At 39.8% G+C, this 21,918-nt stretch overlaps 1 protein-coding gene and 21 non-coding genes across 31 annotated transcripts in view; 1 reads left to right on the plus strand and 21 right to left on the minus strand.

Annotated features, from left to right (window-relative positions):
- Window positions 1-21,918, plus strand: part of LOC117813017 (cilia- and flagella-associated protein 54-like) — a 94,802-nt gene that overhangs the window by 20,405 nt on the left and 52,479 nt on the right. For all 10 annotated transcript variants that reach the window (XM_034684045.1, XM_034684048.1, XM_034684047.1 and 7 more), the window contains one exon: window positions 481-638. In XM_034684045.1, the coding sequence (XP_034539936.1) occupies window positions 481-638 (158 nt within the window). The remainder of the gene's footprint in view (window positions 1-480; window positions 639-21,918) is intronic.
- trnah-gug lies at window positions 14,076-14,147 on the minus strand. Its single transcript has one exon. It is a non-coding gene; the product is annotated as a tRNA-His (tRNA).
- trnar-acg lies at window positions 14,496-14,568 on the minus strand. Its single transcript has one exon. It is a non-coding gene; the product is annotated as a tRNA-Arg (tRNA).
- Window positions 14,796-14,867, minus strand: trnah-gug. Its single transcript has one exon. It is a non-coding gene; the product is annotated as a tRNA-His (tRNA).
- Window positions 15,216-15,288, minus strand: trnar-acg. The gene has a single exon. It is a non-coding gene; the product is annotated as a tRNA-Arg (tRNA).
- On the minus strand, window positions 15,516-15,587 carry trnah-gug. The gene has a single exon. It is a non-coding gene; the product is annotated as a tRNA-His (tRNA).
- Window positions 15,937-16,009, minus strand: trnar-acg. Its single transcript has one exon. It is a non-coding gene; the product is annotated as a tRNA-Arg (tRNA).
- trnah-gug lies at window positions 16,237-16,308 on the minus strand. The gene has a single exon. It is a non-coding gene; the product is annotated as a tRNA-His (tRNA).
- On the minus strand, window positions 16,651-16,723 carry trnar-acg. The gene has a single exon. It is a non-coding gene; the product is annotated as a tRNA-Arg (tRNA).
- Window positions 16,945-17,016, minus strand: trnah-gug. The gene has a single exon. It is a non-coding gene; the product is annotated as a tRNA-His (tRNA).
- Window positions 17,365-17,437, minus strand: trnar-acg. Its single transcript has one exon. It is a non-coding gene; the product is annotated as a tRNA-Arg (tRNA).
- Window positions 17,665-17,736, minus strand: trnah-gug. The gene has a single exon. It is a non-coding gene; the product is annotated as a tRNA-His (tRNA).
- trnar-acg lies at window positions 18,085-18,157 on the minus strand. The gene has a single exon. It is a non-coding gene; the product is annotated as a tRNA-Arg (tRNA).
- Window positions 18,789-18,861, minus strand: trnar-acg. The gene has a single exon. It is a non-coding gene; the product is annotated as a tRNA-Arg (tRNA).
- trnah-gug lies at window positions 19,089-19,160 on the minus strand. The gene has a single exon. It is a non-coding gene; the product is annotated as a tRNA-His (tRNA).
- trnar-acg lies at window positions 19,509-19,581 on the minus strand. The gene has a single exon. It is a non-coding gene; the product is annotated as a tRNA-Arg (tRNA).
- Window positions 19,809-19,880, minus strand: trnah-gug. Its single transcript has one exon. It is a non-coding gene; the product is annotated as a tRNA-His (tRNA).
- trnar-acg lies at window positions 20,229-20,301 on the minus strand. Its single transcript has one exon. It is a non-coding gene; the product is annotated as a tRNA-Arg (tRNA).
- Window positions 20,529-20,600, minus strand: trnah-gug. The gene has a single exon. It is a non-coding gene; the product is annotated as a tRNA-His (tRNA).
- trnar-acg lies at window positions 20,949-21,021 on the minus strand. The gene has a single exon. It is a non-coding gene; the product is annotated as a tRNA-Arg (tRNA).
- trnah-gug lies at window positions 21,249-21,320 on the minus strand. The gene has a single exon. It is a non-coding gene; the product is annotated as a tRNA-His (tRNA).
- On the minus strand, window positions 21,669-21,741 carry trnar-acg. Its single transcript has one exon. It is a non-coding gene; the product is annotated as a tRNA-Arg (tRNA).

Below are 21,918 nucleotides of genomic sequence, written 5' to 3' on the forward strand. Positions count from 1 at the left end.
AATGTTTTCCAATTTAAACTAACCAGGTCAGAAACTTACCTTTTTTCTACAGTGTCAATAATGAAATGTGCTGTACTCCTTTGATTGATTGATTTGATATGATCTTTGTCATCAAGTTGCCACTGGCTTCCCTTTTACTGTTCGAAATTCATTGCAATAGTTTTGGGGTTTTGACCAATCACAATCAAGTATAAAAGACAGCATGCTAGTAGTGTAGGCTAACTATGGAATTTCATAAAGATTACCAATGTCCACAAAACCAAACAATTTGCGTTCTCTCCGAAATTTGTGCTTGTACACTTAAAGATTGATTTTTTTTTTTAGTTCTACTTTACATCTAAATTTCATATGTTAGCGTGTGTTTTTTTTATATTGTGTCTGTATGTGTTCATCTATGTTATACAGTCTATGGTGTTCATTCATTCATCACATTTGTATGTGTATGTGCGTGTTTATAGATGTGCATCTGTGTGTCTCTAGGAAAGAACCTAAATGAAGAGACAGCTCGGATATTGCAGGAGGGTATTGATGAATGTTCTCATTGGGGAGACCTTGATATTCAAGTTCTTTTGATGGTTGAGGGGGCAGAATTGGAATTTCGGAGAGGCAGAACTGAAGAAAGCGAGGCATTGCTACAGGTATCAATACTCACACACTGACTGTTTTTATTAATTGTTTTACAAATATCATTTTCTTTAAGTAAACGCATTGGATCATACATTTGCAAGCCAGGTATGAAAACATTTTCGGAAAATTGCGTTTTTTCCCTAGAGATTTATAAGTAAAGGATTTTTCCGATTGCTGTCCGATTTATTGTTTTCAGATCGAAATTGCGATTTCAGACAACTCGACCAAAGCTGCGTTTTTTTGCAGCGCTCCTGACTGACCCAGGATCTGTTGTGTCAACTATTTTACACATACATGCCATCTCCCTGCCATCCTGCCAAGCTCACCAATCAGAAACGGCATGCTACTCGTGGACAGGTGACCCTAACCAATCAGTATTAACCTGCTCCTCGTGCTTTGTCACATTAACGTGTTTTGAACGCGGAGTTAAGGGATTCATCCCAAAGAAAAACAGCACGTCGGTCATTTGGGAGTATTTCGGGTTTGAGGCTGCAGACGTGCACCAGAAACAGGTAGGCTACCGTGCAAAACCTGTCGTGCTAAAGTTGCAACATCCAGCTCTCTCTCTCAATACATTCATTTTCTTCCTCACCTGTTACGGCCGCGACTTTCCCGGTGCGACGGTGAGTGACACATCCTCTGCACTCATACATTAATGCATTGAGACAGACGACAGGAGGAGAGACTGTGTGCCCGTGACCAGAGATGTCTGCTTAGTTATTTAATTAAGCATTAAATAGACATACCTCTCCTGAGATCAAAGGCAACAGAAAACACATTTTTAACTCTGATCTAAAGTGAAAGTTAAACTGACGACGACCAAAACGAAACTTAAGGAGTCAGAAGTCTCTCACGGCGCGTCAAAAGAAAGGCAACAAAGCCAAAACCAAACCCTGTTTGTTGCTGTCAATTGTATTTAAAGCTACCTTAAATATAATGAACAGAAGTCTTTTATTTTGTTTAAAATAGATAGATATGCAATTCCTTCCCGCACCTACTTCAAACTGCGGTCAAGCCGTCCGTCACTGAGATCTTCGTGGTCAACTCAGCCGTCTTTAAATTTCGAGTGCACGAGTATTCTCAGCAGTGTGGTAAATGCGGAGAAACAGCGTATTTTCTTCCGGTTTTCAAAATAAGGGTATTAAGGACTTTCAGCTAGCCTACATATCGAACATACATTCAAAATAAAATGTGTAACATTGAAGTACTTCATGTGCCCATGATGAAAAAAGAGGCACTTTATTATTTTTTTACGGCACCAATGTGGAGAAATGCCAGAATAATAGTCCTACCTGCAGATTGCATATTTGACCATATTTGCGGTACTGTAAAAACACATTGCTCAATAATTCCGAGCTATGAGTGATATATTTGACTTCTACACATCTAAGACTACAACTATACTTGATATCAAGACTTTTTACTGCACAGATTTCAAGAAATTCAAGTATAAAAGTCCCAAATTTATACCAGGAGACGCCTATATGACCATATTTGAGGTACAGTAAAAGCACATTGTTCAATAATTCCGAGCTATGGGTGGTATATTTGACTTCTACACATCTAAGACTAAAATTATACTTGATATCAAGACTTTTTACTGCATTAATGTGTAGAAATTCAAGTATAAAAGTCCCATATTTGTATCTGCAGAATGCATATTTGACCATATTTGAGGTACAGTAAAAACACATTGCTCAATAATTCTGAGCTATGGGTGGTATATTTGACTTCTACACATCTAAGACTACAACCATACTTGATATCAAGATTTTTTAATGCACCAATGTGGAGAAATTCAAGTATAAAAGTCCCATATTTGTATCTGCAGATTGCATATTTGACCATATTTGAGGTACAGTAAAAACACATTGCTCAATAATTCTGAGCTATGGGTGGTATATTTGACTTCTACACATCTAAGACTACAACAATACTTAATATCAAGACTTTTTACTGCACAGATTTCAAGAAATTCAAGTATAAAAGTCCCATATTTATACCAGGAGACGCCTATATGACCATATTTGAGGTACAGTAAATAAACATTGCTCAATAATTCTGAGCTATGGGTGGTATATTTGACTTCTACACATCTAAGACTAAAATTATACTTGATATCAAGACTTTTTACTGCATTAATGTGTAGAAATTCAAGTATAAAAGTCCCATATTTGTATCTGCAGAATGCATATTTGACCATATTTGAGGTACAGTAAAAACACATTGCTCAATAATTCTGAGCTATGGGTGGTATATTTGACTTCTACACATCTAAGACTACAACCATACTTGATATCAAGATTTTTTACTGCACCAATGTGGAGAAATTCAAGTATAAAAGTCCCATATTTGTATCTGCAGATTGCATATTTGACCATATTTGAGGTACAGTAAAAACACATTGCTCAATAATTCCGAGGTATGGGTGGTATATTTGACTTCTACACATCTAAGACTACAACAATACTTAATATCAAGACTTTTTACTGCACAGATTTCAAGAAATTCAAGTATAAAAGTGCCATATTATACCAGGAGATTGCATATTTGACCACATTTGAGTTACTGTAAAAACACATTGCTCAATAATTCTGAGCTATGGGTGGTATATTTGACTTCTACACATCTAAGACTACGACTATACTTGATATCAAGACTTTTTACTGCATAGATTTTAAGAAATTTAAGAATAAAAGTCCCATATTTGTATCCGCAGATTGCATATTTGACCATATTTGAGGTACAGTAAAAGCACATTGTTCAATAATTCTGAGCTATGGGTGGTATATTTGACTTCTACACATCAAAGACTACAACTATACTTGATATCAAGACTTTTTACTGCATCAATGTGGAGAAATTCAAGTATAAAAGTCCCATATTTATACCAGGAGATTGCATATTTGACCACATTTGAGTTACTGTATAAACACATTGCTCAATAATTCCGAGCTATGGGTGGTATATTTGACTTCTACACATCTAAGACTACAACTATAATTAAAATCAAGACTTTTTACTGAATAGATTTTAAGAAATTTAAGTATTAAAGCCCCATATTTGTATCTGCAGATTGCATATTTGACCATATTTGCGGTACTGTAAAAACACATTGCTCAATAATTCCGAGCTATGAGTGATATATTTGACTTCTACACATCTAAGACTACAACTATACTTGATATCAAGACTTTTTACTGCACAGATTTCAAGAAATTCAAGTATAAAAGTCCCAAATTTATACCAGGAGACGCCTATATGACCATATTTGAGGTACAGTAAAAGCACATTGTTCAATAATTCCGAGCTATGGGTGGTATATTTGACTTCTACACATCTAAGACTAAAATTATACTTGATATCAAGACTTTTTACTGCATTAATGTGTAGAAATTCAAGTATAAAAGTCCCATATTTGTATCTGCAGAATGCATATTTGACCATATTTGAGGTACAGTAAAAACACATTGCTCAATAATTCTGAGCTATGGGTGGTATATTTGACTTCTACACATCTAAGACTACAACAATACTTAATATCAAGACTTTTTACTGCACAGATTTCAAGAAATTCAAGTATAAAAGTCCCATATTTATACCAGGAGATTGCATATTTGACCACATTTGAGTTACTGTAAAAACACATTGCTCAATAATTCTGAGCTATGGGTGGTATATTTGACTTCTACACATCTAAGACTACAACAATACTTAATATCAAGACTTTTTACTGCACAGATTTCAAGAAATTCAAGTATAAAAGTCCCATATTTATACCAGGAGACGCCTATATGACCATATTTGAGGTACAGTAAATAAACATTGCTCAATAATTCTGAGCTATGGGTGGTATATTTGACTTCTACACATCTAAGACTACAACCATACTTGATATCAAGATTTTTTACTGCATTAATGTGTAGAAATTCAAGTATAAAAGTCCCATATTTGTATCTGCAGAATGCATATTTGACCATATTTGAGGTACAGTAAAAACACATTGCTCAATAATTCTGAGCTATGGGTGGTATATTTGACTTCTACACATCTAAGACTACAACCATACTTGATATCAAGATTTTTTACTGCACCAATGTGGAGAAATTCAAGTATAAAAGTCCCATATTTGTATCTGCAGATTGCATATTTGACCATATTTGAGGTACAGTAAAAACACATTGCTCAATAATTCTGAGCTATGGGTGGTATATTTGACTTCTACACATCTAAGACTACAACCATACTTGATATCAAGATTTTTTACTGCACCAATGTGGAGAAATTCAAGTATAAAAGTCCCATATTTGTATCTGCAGATTGCATATTTGACCATATTTGAGGTACAGTAAAAACACATTGCTCAATAATTCCGAGCTATGGGTGGTATATTTGACTTCTACACATCTAAGACTACAACAATACTTAATATCAAGACTTTTTACTGCACAGATTTCAAGAAATTCAAGTATAAAAGTGCCATATTTATACCAGGAGATTGCATATTTGACCACATTTGAGTTACTGTAAAAACACATTGCTCAATAATTCTGAGCTATGGGTGGTATATTTGACTTCTACACATCTAAGACTACGACTATACTTGATATCAAGACTTTTTACTGCATAGATTTTAAGAAATTTAAGAATAAAAGTCCCATATTTGTATCCGCAGATTGCATATTTGACCATATTTGAGGTACAGTAAAAGCACATTGTTCAATAATTCTGAGCTATGGGTGGTATATTTGACTTCTACACATCAAAGACTACAACTATACTTGATATCAAGACTTTTTACTGCATCAATGTGGAGAAATTCAAGTATAAAAGTCCCATATTTATACCAGGAGATTGCATATTTGACCACATTTGAGTTACTGTATAAACACATTGCTCAATAATTCCGAGCTATGGGTGGTATATTTGACTTCTACACATCTAAGACTACAACTATAATTAAAATCAAGACTTTTTACTGAATAGATTTTAAGAAATTTAAGTATTAAAGCCCCATATTTGTATCTGCAGATTGCATATTTGACCATATTTGAGGTACAGTAAAAACACATTGCTCAATAATTCCGAGCTATGGGTGGTATATTTGACTTCTACACATCTAAGACTACAACAATACTTAATATCAAGACTTTTTACTGCACAGATTTCAAGAAATTCAAGTATAAAAGTCCCATATTTATACCAGGAGATTGCATATTTGACCACATTTGAGTTACTGTAAAAACACATTGCTCAATAATTCTGAGCTATGGGTGGTATATTTGACTTCTACACATCTAAGACTACAACTATACTTTAAATAAAGACTTTTTACTAAATAGATTTTAAGAAATTTAAGTATTAAAGCTCCAAATTTGTATCTGCAGATTGCATATTTGACCATATTTGAGGTACAGTAAAAACACATTGCTCAATAATTCCGAGCTATGGGTGGTATATTTGACTTCTACACATCTAAGACTACAACAATACTTAATATCAAGACTTTTTACTGCACAGATTTCAAGAAATTCAAGTATAAAAGTCCCATATTTATACCAGGAGACGCCTATATGACCGTATTTGAGGTACAGTAAAAACACATTGCTCAATAATTCTGAGCTATGGATGGTATATTTAACTTCTACACATCTAAGACTACGACTATACTTGATATCAAGACTTTTTACTGCATAGATTTTAAGAAATTTAAGAATAAAAGTCCCATATTTGTATCCGCAGATTGCATATTTGACCATATTTGAGGTACAGTAAAAACACATTGTTCAATAATTCTGAGCTATGGGTGGTATATTTGACTTCTACACATCAAAGACTACAACCATACTTGATATCAAGATTTTTTACTGCATAGATTTCAAGAAATTCAAGTATAAAAGTCCCATATTTGTACCAGGAGATTGCATATTTGACCACATTTGAGTTACTGTAAAAACACATTGCTCAATAATTCCGAGCTATGGGTGGTATATTTGACTTCTACACATCTAAGACTACAACGATACTTTAAATAAAGACTTTTTACTGCACAGATTTCAAGAAATTCAAGTATAAAAGTCCCATATTTATACCAGGAGACGCCTATATGACCATATTTGAGGTACAGTAAAAACACATTGCTCAATAATTCTGAGCTATGGGTGGTATATTTGATGTCTACGCATGAAAGACTACAACAATACTTAATATCAAGACTTTTTACTGCACAGATTTCAAGAAATTCAAGTATAAAAGTCCCATATTTATACCAGGAGATTGCATATTTGACCACATTTGAGTTACTGTAAAAACACATTGCTCAATAATTCTGAGCTATGGGTGGTATATTTGACTTCTACACATCTAAGACTACAACTATACTTTAAATAAAGACTTTTTACTACATAGATTTTAAGAAATTTAAGTATTAAAGCTCCATATTTGTATCTGCAGATTGCATATTTGACCATATTTGAGGTACAGTAAAAACACATTGCTCAATAATTCCGAGGTATGGGTGATATATTTGCCTTCTACACATCTAAGACTAAAACCATACTTGATATGAAGAATTTTTACTCTATCAATGTGGAGAAATTCAAGTATAAAAGCCTCATATTTGTATCCACAGATTGCATATTTGACCATATTTGAGGTACTGTAAATAAACATTGCTCAATAATTCCGAGCTATGAGTGATATATTTGACTTCTACACATCGAAGACTACAACTATACTTGATATCAAGACTTTTTACTGCATAGATTTTAAGAAATATAAGAATAAAAGTCCCATATTTGTATCTGCAGATTGCATATTTGACCATATTTGAGGTACAGTAAAAGCACATTGTTCAATAATTCTGACTTATGGGTGGTATATTTGCCTTCTACACATCAAAGACTACAACCATACTTGATATCAAGACTTTTTACTGCATAGATTTTAAGAAATTTAAGTATAAAAGCCCAATATTTATACCAGGAGACGCCTATATGACCATATTTGAGGTACGGTAAAAAAACATTGCTCAATTATTCCGAGCTATGGGTGGTACATTTGACTTCTACACATCTACGACTACAACCATACTTAATATCAATAATTTTTACTGCACCAATGTGGAGAAATTCTAGTATAAAAGCCCCATATTTGTATCTGCAGATTGCATATTTGACCATATTTGAGGAACAGCAAAAACACATTGCTCAATAAATCTGAGCTATTGGTGGTATATTTGACTTCAACACATCTAAGACTACAACTATACTTAATATCAAGACTTTTTACTGCTCAGATGTTAAGAAATTTAAGTGTTAAGGTCCCATATTTATACCAGGAGACGCCTATATGACCATATTTAAGGTACAGTAAAAACACATTGCTCAATAATTCTGAGCTCTGGGTGGTATATTTGACTTCTACACATCTAAGACTACAACTATACTTGATATCAAGACTTTTTACTGCATAGATTTTAAGAAATTTAAGTATAAAAGCCCCATATTTATACCAGGAGACGCCTATATGACCATATTTGAGGTACAGTAAAAACACATTAATCAATAATTCCGAGCCATTGGTGGTTTATTTGACTTCTTCTCATCTAAGACTACAACTAAGCTTAACAACAAGACTTTGTCCTGCACCAATGTGGAGAAATTCATCAATAAAAGTCCCATATTTGTATCTGCAGATGGCATATTTGACCATATTTGAGGTACTCTAAAAACACATAGATCAATAATTCCTGGCCCTGGGTGAAGTATTATCATTATACTTCAAGAATAATGCAGTAATCATGACAGAATATCACACAATGTTTAATAAAAACCTGTACAAAAAATGTCAAAGTCATCAAAGACTAAACACAAAACAAAATCAAACACAATCCTCATCTTTTTACTTTTTGCACAAAATGCACTTCCAGTCTACATTCTTCATCTTTTTCCACTCTGCAGTGTCCATTTGTAGGCAGTGTTTATGGAACCACCTGCAACAGCTGTCACATTGAATCTGTAAAAGGGTAAAATAATTAGTTTTATCTGCAAAACACCATTGTACATAATTTTCTCTTCTTCATATCTGTCTATTAAATACTAAAAAAAATATTTAAAAAATATTGGTGCAGTAAAAAGTCTTGATATTAAGTATGGTTGTAGTCTTAGATGTGTAGAAGTCAAATATACCACCCATAGCTCAGAATTACTGAGCAATGTGTTTTTACTGTACCTCAAATATGGTCAAATATGCAATCTACAGATAAAAATATGGGGCTTTTATACTTAAATTTCTTGAAATCTATGCAGTAAAAAGTCTTGATATGAAGTATGGTTGTAGTCTTTGATGTGTAGAAGTCAAATATAACACCCATAGCTCTGAATTATTGAACAATGTGCTTTTACTGTACCTCAAATATGGTCAAATATGCAATCTGTGGATACAAATATGGGACTTTGATTCTTAAATTTCTTAAAATCTGTGCAGTAAAAAGTCTTGATATGAAGTATGGTTGTAGTCTTAGATGTGTAGAAGTCAAATATACCACCCACACCTCGGAATTATTGAGCAATGTGTTTTTACTGTACCTCAAATATGGTCAAATATGCAATCTGCGGATACAAATATGGGACTTTTGTACATGAATTTCTTAAAATCTATGCAGTAAAAAGTCTTGATATGAAGTATGGTTGTAGTCTTAGATGTGTAGAAGTCAAATATATCACTCATAGCTCGGAATTATTGAGCAATGTGTTTTTACAGTAACTCAAATGTGGTCAAATATGCAATCTCCTGGTATAAATATGGGACTTTTATACTTGAATTTCTCCACATTGGTGCCGTAAAAAGTCTTGATATTAAGTATAGTTGTAGTCTAAAATGTGTAGGAGTCAAATATACCACCCATAGCTCAGAATTATTGAGCTATGTGCTTTTACTGTACCTCAAATATGGTCAAATATGCAATCTGTGGATACAAATATGGGACTTTTATTCTTAAATTTCTTAAAATCTGTGCAGTAAAAAGTCTTGATATCAAGTATAGTCGTAGTCTTTGATGTGTAGAAGTCAAATATACCACCCATAGCTCAGAATTATTGAGCAATGTGCTTTTACTGTACCTCAAATATGGTCATATAGGCGTCTCCTGGTATAAATATGGAACTTTTATACTTGAATTTCTCCACATTGGTGCAGTAAAAAATCTTGATACAAGTATGCTTGTAGTCTTAGATGTGTAGAAGTCAAATATACCACCCATAGCTCAGAATTATTGAGCAATGTGTTTTTACTGTACCTCAAATATGGTCATATAGGCGTCTCCTGGTATAAATATGGGGCTTTTATACTTAAATTTCTTAAAATCTATGCAGTAAAAAGTCTTGATATCAACTATGGTTGTAGTCTTTGATGTGTAGAAGTCAAATATATCACTCATAGCTCGGAATTATTGAGCAATGTGTTTTTACTGTACCTCATATATGGTCAAATATGCAATCTGTGGATACAAATATGGGACTTTTATTCTTAAATTTCTTAAAATCTATGCAGTAAAAAGTCTTGATATCAAGTATAGTCGTAGTCTTTGATGTGTAGAAGTCAAATATACCACCCATAGCTCAGAATTATTGAGCAATGTGCTTTTACTGTACCTCAAATATGGTCATATAGGCGTCTCCTGGTATAAATATGGAACTTTTATACTTGAATTTCTCCACATTGGTGCAGTAAAAAATCTTGATATCAAGTATGCTTGTAGTCTTAGATGTGTAGAAGTCAAATATACCACCCATAGCTCAGAATTATTGAGCAATGTGTTTTTACTGTACCTCAAATATGGTCATATAGGCGTCTCCTGGTATAAATATGGGGCTTTTATACTTAAATTTCTTAAAATCTATGCAGTAAAAAGTCTTTATCAAGTATGGTTGTAGTCTTTGATGTGTAGAAGTCAAATATACCATCCATAGCTCAGAATTATTGAACAATGTGCTTTTACTGTACCTCAAATATGGTCAAATATGCAATCTGTGGATACAAATATGGGACTTTTATTCTTAAATTTCTTAAAATCTGTGCAGTAAAAAGTCTTGATATCAAGTATGGTTGTAGTCTTTGATGTGTAGAAGTCAAATATACCACCCATAGCTCAGAATTATTGAGCAATGTGCTTTTACTGTACCTCAAATATGGTCATATAGGCGTCTCCTGGTATAAATATGGAACTTTTATACTTGAATTTCTCCACATTGGTGCAGTAAAAAATCTTGATATCAAGTATGCTTGTAGTCTTAGATGTGTAGAAGTCAAATATACCACCCATAGCTCAGAATTATTGAGCAATGTGTTTTTACTGTACCTCAAATATGGTCAAATATGCAATCTGTGGATACAAATATGGGACTTTTATTCTTAAATTTCTTAAAATCTGTGCAGTAAAAAGTCTTGATATGAAGTATGGTTGTAGTCTTAGATGTGTAGAAGTCAAATATATCACTCAGAGCTCGGAATTATTGAGCAATGTGTTTTTACAGTAACTCAAATGTGGTCAATAATGCAATCTCCTGGTATAAATGTGGGAGTTTTATACTTGAATTTCTGCACATTGGTGCCGTAAAAAGTCTTGATATTAAGTATGGTTGTATTCTTAGATATGTAGAAGTCAAATATACCACCCATAGCTCAGAATTATTGAGCAATGTGTTTTTACTGTACCTCAAATATGGTCAAATATGCAATCTGCAGATACAAATATAGGGCTTTTATACTTAAATTTCTTAAAATCTATGTAGTTAAAAGTCTTGATATGAAGTATGGTTGTAGTCTTAGATGTGTAGAAGTCAAATATACCATCCATACCTCAGAATTATTGGGCAATGTGTTTTTACTGTACCTCAAATATGGTCATATAGGCGTCTCCTGGTATAAATATGGGACATTGTTACTTAAAATTTCTTTAAATCTATGCAGTAAAAATTTGTGATATCAAGTATAGTTGTAGTCTTAGATGTGTAGAAGTCAAATATACCACCCATAGCTTGGAATTATTGAGCAATGGGTTTTTACAGTACCTCAAATATGGTCAAATATGCGTCTCCTGGTATAAATATGGGACTTTTATACTTGAATTTCTTAAAATCTTTGCAGTAAAAATTGTTGACATCAAGTATGGTTGTAGTCTTAGATATGTAGAAGTCAAATATACCACCCATAGCTCGGAATTATTGAGCAATGTGTTTTTACTGTACCTCAAATAAGGTCAAAAATGCGTCTGCAGGTATAAATATGGGACTTTTACACTTGACTTTCTTAAATTCTGTGCAGTAAGAATTATTCATATCAAGTGTAGTTGTAGTCTTGAATGTGTAGAAGTCAAATGTACCACCCATAGCCAGGAATTATTCAGCAAATGTTTTTAACAGCACACGAAACACCATTTAAATAAAAATAACATGCAAACTGCAGGTATAAATAGGACTTTTATGCTCTGTTTACGACATACTTCACTTTGTAAAAACGAAAAACTATAAATAAAATATCGAAAAAAATAAATAAATAAATAGGACTTTTTCTTAGGCATTTCTCCACATTGGTGTTGTAAAAAAAAATAAGGAAGTCCATTTTTGTCATCATGGGCGCACGAACCACTCAAATGAAACATTTTATTTTTAATGTATGTTTGATATATAGGCTAGCTGAATGTCACTTATGTACCCTTATTTTGGAAACCGGAAGAAAATACGCTGTTTCTCCGCATTTACCACACTGCTGAGAATACTCGTGCACTCGAAATTTAAAGACGGCTGAGTTGACCACGAAGATCTCAGTGACGGACGGCTTGACCGCAGTTACTTCAACCAGGTTGCCATCCCACAGCTGAACGCAGAGTGTAAAGAATAGGTGGTAACAGAGCTGAAAAATGTGGAGTATTACCTTTATACAGTCTATGATTATTACGCCACAACTACTGATATGTGGTCAAGCAGAACGACCCAACCGTATCTTAGTTGGAATGTTTTGGACACAGGCTGCATCTTGCAATTGGTAAGTGTGTGTGTGTGTGTGTGTGTGTGTGTGTGTGTGTGTGTGTGTGTGTGTGTGTGTTCATTTATTTATTTCACTGAAGCTTGATTTGAAGAAAATAGTAAATCGAATTGAAATCGCATTATCTGCCAGAAAATCGCAATTAGATCTTTACCTAAAATCGTTCAACCCTACTATTCATAAAAGTCAACCACTAAAAAATGTATTTCTCTTATGAAAATTTTCATATCCAAAGTTGTACTTATAGTAGGGATGCACCGAAATGAAAATTCTTGGCCGAAACCGAAAACCGAAAATGAGGAAACCAAGGCCGAAAACCGAAACACCGAAATAAATTATTATGCCAATTATTAGTAGGGAAACCAGGGACAGTTGTAACATTTCACTCCTTGGGTTTTTAGATTAAGCCATGCGTTTTCCGTTTGTGTTGCACAGGCAATTTCGAGGCTCTTTATCCTCAAATGTGACTTTTAAAAAAACATCTTTTGTAAGTCCTTAAAGAATTAAGCTTAGAAGATTTATGCCACTTTGTTATGTTTTTTTTTTAAGTCAAAGGGAATATAACAACTGTTTAATACTTTAATGATAGTATGTTGTGAAGACAGAAAGGGTAAATGTTATTTATTTGTAAATGCACTGGCCACCCCTGCCTATGTGAGAGCCTCAGTTGGGCCACCCCAGTCAAAAAGCTCTGGACACGCCCCTGCCCCTAGGCCGCTCTGTTCTCCTTCTCCTGCACTGTGCGCTTCCCTGTGATCTTTGATCTCTGATCTTTATAACGCGGATCAAGTACAGTCGCGATGAAGTGCAGAGGATCCGAGTAGATATCAGGGAAACGTGTGCTGACAGACTCTAAGAGTGTACTTTTCATTGTTTTCACTCTGCGGCCCGTCTCAACCTCTTTGCTTAAAAGTTGCTTTAGTGCTGCAATTAAAGGAGTAACTTCTGCTACAGGTTCATCAGAGGAGCTGATCTCTTTAGTTAGCTGCTCAAAGGGGGCAAGAAGAGAGGAATGTTCTCTATTAAATCCCACTGGTGTGAAGTGAATGTCGCAGGGAACTCGTGATCTGCGCTGCAGGACTAGCTTTTGCGTAGGCAATCAAGACGCAGTTTTTGCTTGCGTCATCAAAATTTCCGGTGGCTGAATTTTCAGTGCATCCCTAACTTATGGGTTGAAAATATTTAGTCTTCAAAAATTTGCCACACACTAGCCACTTCATACAAAGGCAATGGGCTGGCAGTTGGAGAGCAGTGTGGATGAGGCCACTGAGATGACTGGGTGAGAGAGACATCCAAGGTGACAAGAGGGAAATTTTGCCTGAGCTCTCCACTTGAAATTGTGATGAGCAAAGGAGAGGCTGGCATGCACAAGATCACATTAAAGTAGTTCAGCTCAGCACTTTTGCCGTGACCTGGATTCGAACCGGGGTTGCTGCGACCACAACGCAGAGTACTAACCACTATACGATCACGGCCACATGGCTCAGCCACAAACCTTCTTCTTGGCATAGAGGAGTTTGAGTCCTGAACAGGAATCATCTTGCCTTTAGTGTCTCAGATGGGTTCCTCAGCCCAGGGGCAAAAGTCAGTCGCAGAGCTGTTTTCAAATTTGTTTTCCTTTTCTTTTCCTGCTTCCAGCAATGCTGTGTTTGTGCTTCCAGGACAAAAGTGGTTCTCAGAGAAGGATGGCTGGCAGGTGATACAAGGGAAGTTTCCCCATAGCTGTGTCTGACTGATACAGCAGGGTTCAGTGAGCTCCTTTCAGTTGTAGCAGAGAAATCCGAGGACAGATGAACATGTGATTTACAGGTTAAAATGTGCAACGAGCTAGCCAGGAGTCGAACCTAGAATCTTCTGATCCGTAGTCAGACGCGTTATCCATTGCGCCACTAGCCCCGCCCCTGTATGTGATTACCCTGACTCGCACGCCACTTATACAAAGGCAATGGGCTGGCAGTCGGAGAGCAGTGTGGAAGAGGCCACTGAGATGACTGGGTGAGAGAGACATCCAAGGTGACAAGAGGGAAATTTTGCCTGAGCTCTCCACTTGAAATTGTGATGAGCTAAGGAGAGGCTGGCATGCACAAGAGCGATCACATTAAAGTAGTTCAGCTCAGCACTTTTGCCGTGACCCGGATTCGAACCGGGGTTGCTGCGGCCACAACGCAGAGTACTAACCACTATACGATCACGGCCACATGGCTCAGCCACAAACCTTCTTCTTGGCATAGAGGAGTTTGAGTCCTGAACAGGAATCATCTTGCCATTAGTGTCTCAGATGGGTTCCTCAGTGACCAGGGGCAGAAGTCAGTCGCAGAGCTGTTTTCAAATTATTTTTCTTTTTCTTTCGGTTTCCAGCAATGCTGTGTTTGTGCTTCCAGGACAAAAGTGGTTATCAGAGAAGGATGGCTGGCAGGTGATACAAGGGAAGTTTCCCCATAGCTGTGTCTGACTGATACAGCAGGGTTCAGTGAGCTCCTTTCAGTTGTAGCGTAGAAATCGGAGGACAGAGGAACATGTGATTTACAGGTTAAAATGTGTCACGAGTTAGCCAGGAGTCGAACCTAGAATCTTCTGATCCGTAGTCAGACGCGTTATCCATTGCGCCACTAGCCCCGCCCCTGTATGTGATTACCCTGACTCGCACGCCACTTATACAAAGGCAATGGGCTGGCAGTCGGAGAGCAGTGTGGAAGAGGCCACTGAGATGACTGGGTGAGAGAGACATCCAAGGTGACAAGAGGGAAATTTTGCCTGAGCTCTCCACTTGAAATTGTGATGAGCAAAGGAGAGGCTGTCATGCACAAGAGCGATCACATTAAAGTAGTTCAGCTCAGCACTTTTGCCGTGACCCGGATTCGAACCGGGGTTGCTGCGACCACAACGCAGAGTACTAACCACTATACGATCACGGCCACATGGCTCAGCCACAAACCTTCTTCTTGGCATAGAGGAGTTTGAGTCCTGAACAGGAATCATCTTGCCTTTAGTGTCTCAGATGGGTTCCTCAGCCCAGGGGCAAAAGTCAGTCGCAGAGCTGTTTTCAAATTTGTTTTTCTTTTCTTTTCCTGCTTCCAGCAATGCTGTGTTTGTGCTTCCAGGACAAAAGTGGTTCTCAGAGAAGGATGGCTGGCAGGTGATACAAGGGAAGTTTCCCCATAGCTGTGTCTGACTGATACAGCAGGTTTTCAGTGAGCTCCTTTCAGTTGTAGTGGAGAAATCGGAGGACAGAGGAACATGTGATTTACAGGTTAAAATGTGCCACGAGCTAGCCAGGAGTCGAACCTAGAATCTTCTGATCCGTAGTCAGACGCGTTATCCATTGCGCCACTAGCCCCGCCCCTGTATGTGATTACCCTGACTCGCACGCCACTTATACAAAGGCAATGGGCTGGCAGTCGGAGAGCAGTGTGGAAGAGGCCACTGAGATGACTGGGTGAGAGAGACATCCAAGGTGACAAGAGGGAAATTTTGCCTGAGCTCTCCACTTGAAATTGTGATGAGCAAAGGAGAGGCTGGCATGCACAAGAGCATTCACATTAAAGTAGTTCAGCTCAGCACTTTTGCCGTGACCCGGATTCGAACCGGGGTTGCTGCGACCACAACGCAGAGTACTAACCACTATACGATCACGGCCACATGGCTCAGCCACAAACCTTCTTCTTGGCATAGAGGAGTTTGAGTCCTGAACAGGAATCATCTTGCCATTAGTGTCGCAGATGGGTTCCTCAGTGACCAGGGGCAGAAGTCAGTCGCAGAGCTGTTTTCAAATTCTTTTTCTTTCGGTTTCCAGCACTGCTGTGTTTGTGCTTCCAGGACAAAAGTGGTTCTCAGAGAAGGATGGCTGGCAGGTGATACAAGGGAAGTTTCCCCATAGCTGTGTCTGACTGATACAGCAGGGTTCAGTGAGCTCCTTTCAGTTGTAGCGGAGAAATCGGAGGACAGATGAACATGTGATTTACAGGTTAAAATGTGCCACGAGCTAGCCAGGAGTCGAACCTAGAATCTTCTGATCCGTAGTCAGACGCGTTATCCATTGCGCCACTAGCCCCGCCCCTGTATGTGATTACCCTGACTCGCACGGCACAAAGGCAATGGGCTGGCAGTCGGAGAGCAGTGTGGAAGAGGCCACTGAGATGACTGGGTGAGAGAGACATCCAAGGTGACAAGAGGGAAATTTTGCCTGAGCTCTCCACTTGAAATTGTGATGAGCAAAGGAGAGGCTGGCATGCACAAGAGCGATCACATTAAAGTAGTTCAGCTCAGCACTTTTGCCGTGACCCAGATTCGAACCGGGGTTGCTGCGACCACAACGCAGAGTACTAACCACTATACGATCACGGCCACATGGATCAGCCACAAACCTTCTTCTTGGCATAGAGGAGTTTGAGTCCTGAACAGGAATCATCTTGCCTTTAGTGTCTCAGATGGGTTCCTCAGTGACCAAGGGCAGAAGTCAGTCGCAGAGCTGTTTTCAAATTCTTTTTCTTTTTCTTTCGGTTTCCAGCACTGCTGTGTTTGTGCTTCCAGGACAAAAGTGGTTCTCAGAGAAGGATGGCTGGCAGGTGATACAAGGGAAGTTTCCCCATAGCTGTGTCTGACTGATACAGCAGGGTTCAGTGAGCTCCTTTCAGTTGTAGCGTAGAAATCGGAGGACAGAGGAACATGTGATTTACAGGTTAAAATGTGTCACGAGCTAGCCAGGAGTCGAACCTAGAATCTTCTGATCCGTAGTCAGACGCGTTATCCATTGCGCCACTAGCCCCGCCCCTGTATGTGATTACCCTGACTCGCACGCCACTTATACAAAGGCAATGGGCTGGCAGTCGGAGAGCAGTGTGGAAGAGGCCACTGAGATGACTGGGTGAGAGAGACATCCAAGGTGACAAGAGGGAAATTTTGCCTGAGCTCTCCACTTGAAATTGTGATGAGCAAAGGAGAGGCTGGCATGCACAAGAGCGATCACATTAAAGTAGTTCAGCTCAGCACTTTTGCCGTGACCCGGATTCGAACCGGGGTTGCTGCGGCCACAACGCAGAGTACTAACCACTATACGATCACGGCCACATGGCTCAGCCACAAACCTTCTTCTTGGCATAGAGGAGTTTGAGTCCTGAACAGGAATCATCTTGCCTTTAGTGTCTCAGATGGGTTCCTCAGTTACCAGGGGCAGAAGTCAGTCGCAGAGCTGTTTTCAAATTATTTTTCTTTTTCTTTCGGTTTCCAGCACTGCTGTGTTTGTGCTTCCAGGACAAAAGTGGTTCTCAGAGAAGGATGGCTGGCAGGTGATACAAGGGAAGTTTCCCCATAGCTGTGTCTGACTGATACAGCAGGGTTCAGTGAGCTCCTTTCAGTTGTAGCGTAGAAATCGGAGGACAGAGGAACATGTGATTTACAGGTTAAAATGTGTCACGAGCTAGCCAGGAGTCGAACCTAGAATCTTCTGATCCGTAGTCAGATGCGTTATCCATTGCGCCGCTAGCCCCGCCCCTGTATGTGATTACCCTGACTCGCACGCCACTTATACAAAGGCAATGGGCTGGCAGTCGGAGAGCAGTGTGGAAGAGGCCACTGAGATGACTGGGTGAGAGAGACATCCAAGGTGACAAGAGGGAAATTTTGCCTGAGCTCTCCACTTGAAATTGTGATGAGCAAAGGAGAGGCTGGCATGCACAAGAGCGATCACATTAAAGTAGTTCAGCTCAGCACTTTTGCCGTGACCCGGATTCGAACCGGGGTTAGAGTACTAACCACTATACGATCACGGCCACATGGCTCAGCCACAAACCTTCTTCTTGGCATAGAGGAGTTTGAGTCCTGAACAGGAATCATCTTGCCTTTAGTGTCTCAGAATGGTTCCTCAGCCCAGGGGCAAAAGTCAGTCGCAGAGCTGTTTTCAAATTTGTTTTTCTTTTCTTTTCCTGCTTCCAGCAATGCTGTGTTTGTGCTTCCAGGACAAAAGTGGTTCTCAGAGAAGGATGGCTGGCAGGTGATACAAGGGAAGTTTCCCCATAGCTGTGTCTGACTGATACAGCAGGGTTCAGTGAGCTCCTTTCAGTTGTAGCGGAGAAATCGGAGGACAGATGAACATGTGATTTACAGGTTAAAATGTGCCACGAGCTAGCCAGGAGTCGAACCTAGAATCTTCTGATCCGTAGTCAGACGCGTTATCCATTGCGCCACTAGCCCCGCCCCTGTATGTGATTACCCTGACTCGCACGCCACTTATACAAAGGCTATGGGCTGGCAGTCGGAGAGCAGTGTGGAAGAGGCCACTGAGATGACTGGGTGACAGAGACATCCAAGGTGACAAGAGGGAAATTTTGCCTGAGCTCTCCACTTGAAATTGTGATGAGCAAAGGAGAGGCTGGCATGCACAAGAGCGATCACATTAAAGTAGTTCAGCTCAGCACTTTTGCCGTGACCCGGATTCGAACCGGGGTTGCTGCGGCCACAACGCAGAGTACTAACCACTATACGATCACGGCCACATGGCTCAGCTACAAACCTTCTTCTTTGCATAGAGGAGTTTGAGTCCTGAACAGGAATCATCTTGCCTTTAGTGTCTCAGAATGGTTCCTCAGCCCAGGGGCAAAAGTCAGTCGCAGAGCTGTTTTCAAATTTGTTTTCCTTTTCTTTTCCTGCTTCCAGCAATGCTGTGTTTGTGCTTCCAGGACAAAAGTGGTTCTCAGAGAAGGATGGCTGGCAGGTGATACAAGGGAAGTTTCCCCATAGCTGTGTCTGACTGATACAGCAGGGTTCAGTGAGCTCCTTTCAGTTGTAGCGGAGAAATCGGAGGACAGAGGAACATGTGATTTACAGGTTAAAATGTGTCACGAGCTAGCCAGGAGTCGAACCTAGAATCTTCTGATCCGTAGTCAGACGCGTTATCCATTGCGCCACTAGCCCCGCCCCTGTATGTGATTACCCTGACTCGCACGCCACTTATACAAAGGCAATGAGCTGGCAGTCGGAGAGCAGTGTGGAAGAGGCCACTGAGATGACTGGGTGAGAGAGACATCCAAGGTGACAAGAGGGAAATTTTGCCTGAGCTCTCCACTTGAAATTGTGATGAGCAAAGGAGAGGCTGGCATGCACAAGAGCATTCACATTAAAGTAGTTCAGCTCAGCACTTTTGCCGTGACCCGGATTCGAACCGGGGTTGCTGCGACCACAACGCAGAGTACTAACCACTATACGATCACGGCCACATGGCTCAGCCACAAACCTTCTTCTTGGCATAGAGGAGTTTGAGTCCTGAACAGGAATCATCTTGCCATTAGTGTCTCAGATGGGTTCCTCAGTGACCAGGGGCAGAAGTCAGTCGCAGAGCTGTTTTCAAATTATTTTTCTTTTTCTTTCGGTTTCCAGCACTGCTGTGTTTGTGCTTCCAGGACAAAAGTGGTTCTCAGAGAAGGATGGCTGGCAGGTGATACAAGGGAAGTTTCCCCATAGCTGTGTCTGACTGATACAGCAGGGTTCAGTGAGCTCCTTTCAGTTGTAGCGGAGAAATCGGAGGACAGATGAACATGTGATTTACAGGTTAAAATGTGCCACGAGCTAGCCAGGAGTCGAACCTAGAATCTTCTGATCCGTAGTCAGACGCGTTATCCATTGCGCCACTAGCCCCGCCCCTGTATGTGATTACCCTGACTCGCACGCCACTTATACAAAGGCAATGGGCTGGCAGTCGGAGAGCAGTGTGGAAGAGGCCACTGAGATGACTGGGTGAGAGAGACATCCAAGGTGACAAGAGGGAAATTTTGCCTGAGCTCTCCACTTGAAATTGTGATGAGCAAAGGAGAGGCTGGCATGCACAAGATCGATCAAATTAAAGTAGTTCAGCTCAGCACTTTTGCCGTGACCCGGATTCGAACCGGGGTTGCTGCGACCACAACGCAGAGTACTAACCACTATACGATCACGGCCACATGGCTCAGCCACAAACCTTCTTCTTGGCATAGAGGAGTTTGAGTCCTGAACAGGAATCATCTTGCCTTTAGTGTCTCAGAATGGTTCCTCAGCCCAGGGGCAAAAGTCAGTCGCAGAGCTGTTTTCAAATTTGTTTTCCTTTTCTTTTCCTGCTTCCAGCAATGCTGTGTTTGTGCTTCCAGGACAAAAGTGGTTCTCAGAGAAGGATGGCTGGCAGGTGATACAAGGGAAGTTTCCCCATAGCTGTGTCTGACTGATACAGCAGGGTTAAGTGAGCTCCTTTCAGTTGTAGCGGAGAAATCGGAGGACAGAGGAACATGTGATTTACAGGTTAAAATGTGCCACGAGCTAGCCAGGAGTCGAACCTAGAATCTTCTGATCCGTAGTCAGACGCGTTATCCATTGCGCCACTAGCCCCGCCCCTGTATGTGATTACCCTGACTCGCACGCCACTTATACAAAGGCAATGAGCTGGCAGTCGGAGAGCAGTGTGGAAGAGGCCACTGAGATGACTGGGTGAGAGAGACATCCAAGGTGACAAGAGGGAAATTTTGCCTGAGCTCTCCACTTGAAATTGTGATGAGCAAAGGAGAGGCTGGCATGCACAAGAGCATTCACATTAAAGTAGTTCAGCTCAGCACTTTTGCCGTGACCCGGATTCGAACCGGGGTTGCTGCGACCACAACGCAGAGTACTAACCACTATACGATCACGGCCACATGGCTCAGCCACAAACCTTCTTCTTGGCATAGAGGAGTTTGAGTCCTGAACAGGAATCATCTTGCCATTAGTGTCTCAGATGGGTTCCTCAGTGACCAGGGGCAGAAGTCAGTCGCAGAGCTGTTTTCAAATTATTTTTCTTTTTCTTTCGGTTTCCAGCACTGCTGTGTTTGTGCCTCCAGGACAAAAGTGGTTCTCAGAGAAGGATGGCTGGCAGGTGATACAAGGGAAGTTTCCCCATAGCTGTGTCTGACTGATACAGCAGGGTTAAGTGAGCTCCTTTCAGTTGTAGCGGAGAAATCGGAGGACAGAGGAACATGTGATTTACAGGTTAAAATGTGCCACGAGCTAGCCAGGAGTCGAACCTAGAATCTTCTGATCCGTAGTCAGACGCGTTATCCATTGCGCCACTAGCCCCGCCCCTGTATGTGATTACCCTGACTCGCACGCCACAAAGGCAATGGGCTGGCAGTCGGAGAGCAGTGTGGAAGAGGCCACTGAGATGACTGGGTGAGAGAGACATCCAAGGTGACAAGAGGGAAATTTTGCCTGAGCTCTCCACTTGAAATTGTGATGAGCAAAGGAGAGGCTGGC

The sequence above is a fragment of the Notolabrus celidotus genome, chromosome 5, assembly GCF_009762535.1.
Source record: "Notolabrus celidotus isolate fNotCel1 chromosome 5, fNotCel1.pri, whole genome shotgun sequence".
Classification (NCBI taxonomy): domain Eukaryota; kingdom Metazoa; phylum Chordata; class Actinopteri; order Labriformes; family Labridae; genus Notolabrus; species Notolabrus celidotus.